Source organism: Zingiber officinale, chromosome 2A (genome assembly GCF_018446385.1).
Source record: "Zingiber officinale cultivar Zhangliang chromosome 2A, Zo_v1.1, whole genome shotgun sequence".
Taxonomy (NCBI): Eukaryota; Viridiplantae; Streptophyta; class Magnoliopsida; order Zingiberales; family Zingiberaceae; genus Zingiber; species Zingiber officinale.
The window spans coordinates 116,450,208-116,453,264 of NC_055988.1; the positions used below are offsets into that span (position 1 = coordinate 116,450,208).

Sequence of the window (3,057 nt, forward strand, 5' to 3'; positions counted from 1 at the left end):
TAAATGTATTAGATATTCATGAACTAAGTTGATGATAAATTCAATTAAAAAAAATTCATTTATAAGCCTCTTTACACACTGTACACTCCTAGACTTCAGAATATGAAGGATGAAATGCGTGAGAGATTCTTGCCTTTGTATAAGTTGCATCGTGGTAGTCAATGCTGTAATTGATTGGGATATTCTTTTTTATTAATTATCCATTTTAGTGCATTGAAACTAGTCCAGATTTATTTAATTATCAACTGCAAGAAGAGATTCATGGACAGCGGGATTTTAAATCTTTCGAAGAAAATGATTAATATTGGTCATCTCCATTTACTCTAATATCATTGTCATATTCTTTCTAATTAATTTTTTTATATATGTCTTGCTTCTGATTTTTGTTTTTTTTTCTTTCAATCATAAAAATATGTTTTCATTAATTTGGTATATTATCACACATCTATATTCATTTTTATCTTATCAGTAAATTTTGTTGGTAGAATCTGATCAGTTAAAAATAAATTGTAATGTATTCATATAATTAATATATAAATATGATATTATTAAAATATCCTTGATAATGATTTATAAAATATATTCTAATTGGTCAAATTCTAATCATTTAGCATTATCCTGATTTTATATAGTAAGCCTATGTAAATATATATAGTATACGTATTTATTCTAGAGCTCGATTGGTTCAAGTAACAATGAGGTCACTGAATCCTTGATTTCTCCATCGGCCTCACTGTATCTATCTGTATCCCTGTAGAAGAACTGGGCCGTTCGATCAAGGTTGATCGCGCAAATCTTGAAGTTTTCCTCGAACAGAGTCGTATAATTCATTCGATCCCCGTTCATGGCTCTCCAATTTGCCATGATCATCTCCTTGATCATCTCCCGAGCCTCTGCCTCTGACACATCTTTCTCCTGCATCAAACAGTATTGGATAGCTGAGCAGTCATCACTTTTTTCCGTTTCAACCTGCACATGCAATTACTTATTAATTAATGATAGAATTAAAATGAAAGAAAAAAAAAGATAAGACATTAATTATATATATACCAGATCATTGTAGAGGCGAAAGTTCATGGAGGACCATTGTAAAAACTGTGTGTAAGTGCTGAAATTTTCTAAGTCTGATTTGGTTAAGTACGGGCTCATGCAGTAGGCATGAGTGAGAAAGATATGCCCTGATCCCGAGATCCATCCATTTTCCAAATACTCTTCGACGGTGGGGGTGTACTTCTCGTGAGACCATTTTGCTTCCAACAAAAAGGCTTTGCAGAGATCACTCCACTGCATATATATATCGAACAAAATAACTAATTATTTAATCAAACGTACTGTTTTTTTAGTTAATAAGAACTAAATTTAGTACTGGTGAATTAAAATGAGTAAACATTACAGCTCTCTTTAGATATGGCAGTACGTTAAGGCCTTTTTCCTTGACGACTTCATAAGCTGCTTCGTTTGTTGAGTTGAAGACGGCCAGAAAGCAGAGTTTCATGTAATCTGGGAGTTTGTCGACCGCATTAACATCCCACCTGAAATTTGTCAATTATTATTTACGAGCATGCATATATCAAAATCAAACATTTATCATCTATGAGTGGAGAATTGGAACTAGATCGATTCACTATTAATTAATAGAATTACCTCTCTATTGCATCTGTGAATATCTCAAGCTCTTCCAAGTTTCCGTAGACGTCATAAACATCATCCAGCAGTGCGATGAAGCAATTGGCTTGGGCCTCTGTCTCTCTAAAACTCCAATATTCTGGTTCAAAGGCGCATCCAACGGTCCACAAGTAGTTGGCCATCAACCTGTCTCTGAAAAATGGCAGGCGCTCTGCAAGTCCAAGATCGGACCACCATCTGTTCCACCAACATTATAATATATAATATATGAGCGCTGCTTTAGAATTCGCGATTGATGCATGCACACGACTACAAACAATATTGTTAATTAATTATAATACCTCGAAAGTTTGCTGAGTTCTTTCTTGTGCGTATCCTGAACCCTGTTGAAGTCCAATTTAGCAAATTCTAAAAGTACAGGATTAATCATACTGCACTTGTCATTGTTGCTTTGGCTGCAGAATTGTATGAACCATCTGGTGTGTAATCTTTCCAACCTCCAGTTCAATGGGAGCTCCAACGTATGGGCCACTTTCTGTTTTAGACCAGGTTCAGGAATGGATCCTTGGTCGTTCAGGATATTTCTCAAGTTCTGGGTGGTGAAATCCCTGGCCTCCTGCAGTATCACTTCTCCCTCTTTGCCATAAAAAGCCGCCTCATATAAACTCAGCATTCCTTCAACGGAAACTTCGATAAACTGGCCTTTCTCATCCCTGAATCTCTTGAAGATATCTGCACGCATTAATTCAGCCTTCATATCATTAATTTGTCCCAGTTAATTAATGACAATGAATTGTTAAATGAATATATATTAATGTATACCGTCTGTGATTGAGAACCCGTTTTGTCTAAGAAGTCTGAAGAGAAGTGCGGTGACATGGACGTCGTCTGTATCCTTCAACTGCAAGCTAATTATGTCTTCCAATGATCCATGAATACTAGTTAAAGCATCTTTAATGTCGTCTTTGAAATGATAAGCCACTCCAAGTTGTTGCAAGTGGTCGATCAGCTGGAGCTGCTCTTCCACTTCCTTCTTCTCACATATTACTTCTCTAATTCTCTCTTTCAGTAGCACTATTCTCGTTGTCTGATCCTTCTCCTCCACCTTTAACAAATTAAATAATGTTTTGAATATTTAGATTTAATTGCAATTAAAAGAAAAAACAGAGATGTTGAGCTAGGGAATAGTACTGACAGGAGAGTTAACGATGAGTGGCTGTATGTAGTCATTGCTCCACGAGTTGGGCTGGTAATGAGTACTCGATCTTCGCAACGCCGGCGATTGCATGTCGGCCGTGCAATGGATGAGCGGGGAACATGGCTTCTCGGTGGTGATGGATCGCCGGAGAGCACAGAGCTTTGGGTCAAAAGGGATGTATGATGGTGCCACAAGATAATTAGTAGACATGATTAAAGTCATGGTTGCCAGAT

At 36.6% G+C, this 3,057-nt stretch overlaps 1 protein-coding gene across 1 annotated transcript; it reads right to left on the reverse strand.

Moving 5' to 3' along the window:
- Window positions 1-669: 669 nt before the first annotated feature.
- On the reverse strand, window positions 670-3,057 carry LOC122043925 (terpene synthase 10-like). The gene is made up of 7 exons (XM_042604487.1): window positions 2,822-3,057; window positions 2,449-2,731; window positions 1,968-2,358; window positions 1,645-1,863; window positions 1,394-1,532; window positions 1,051-1,284; window positions 670-969 (listed from the first exon to the last, which is right to left on the reverse strand). Exons 1-7 carry the CDS (start codon window positions 3,044-3,046, stop codon window positions 670-672), a joined length of 1,791 nt encoding a protein of 596 aa, XP_042460421.1. The 5' UTR covers window positions 3,047-3,057.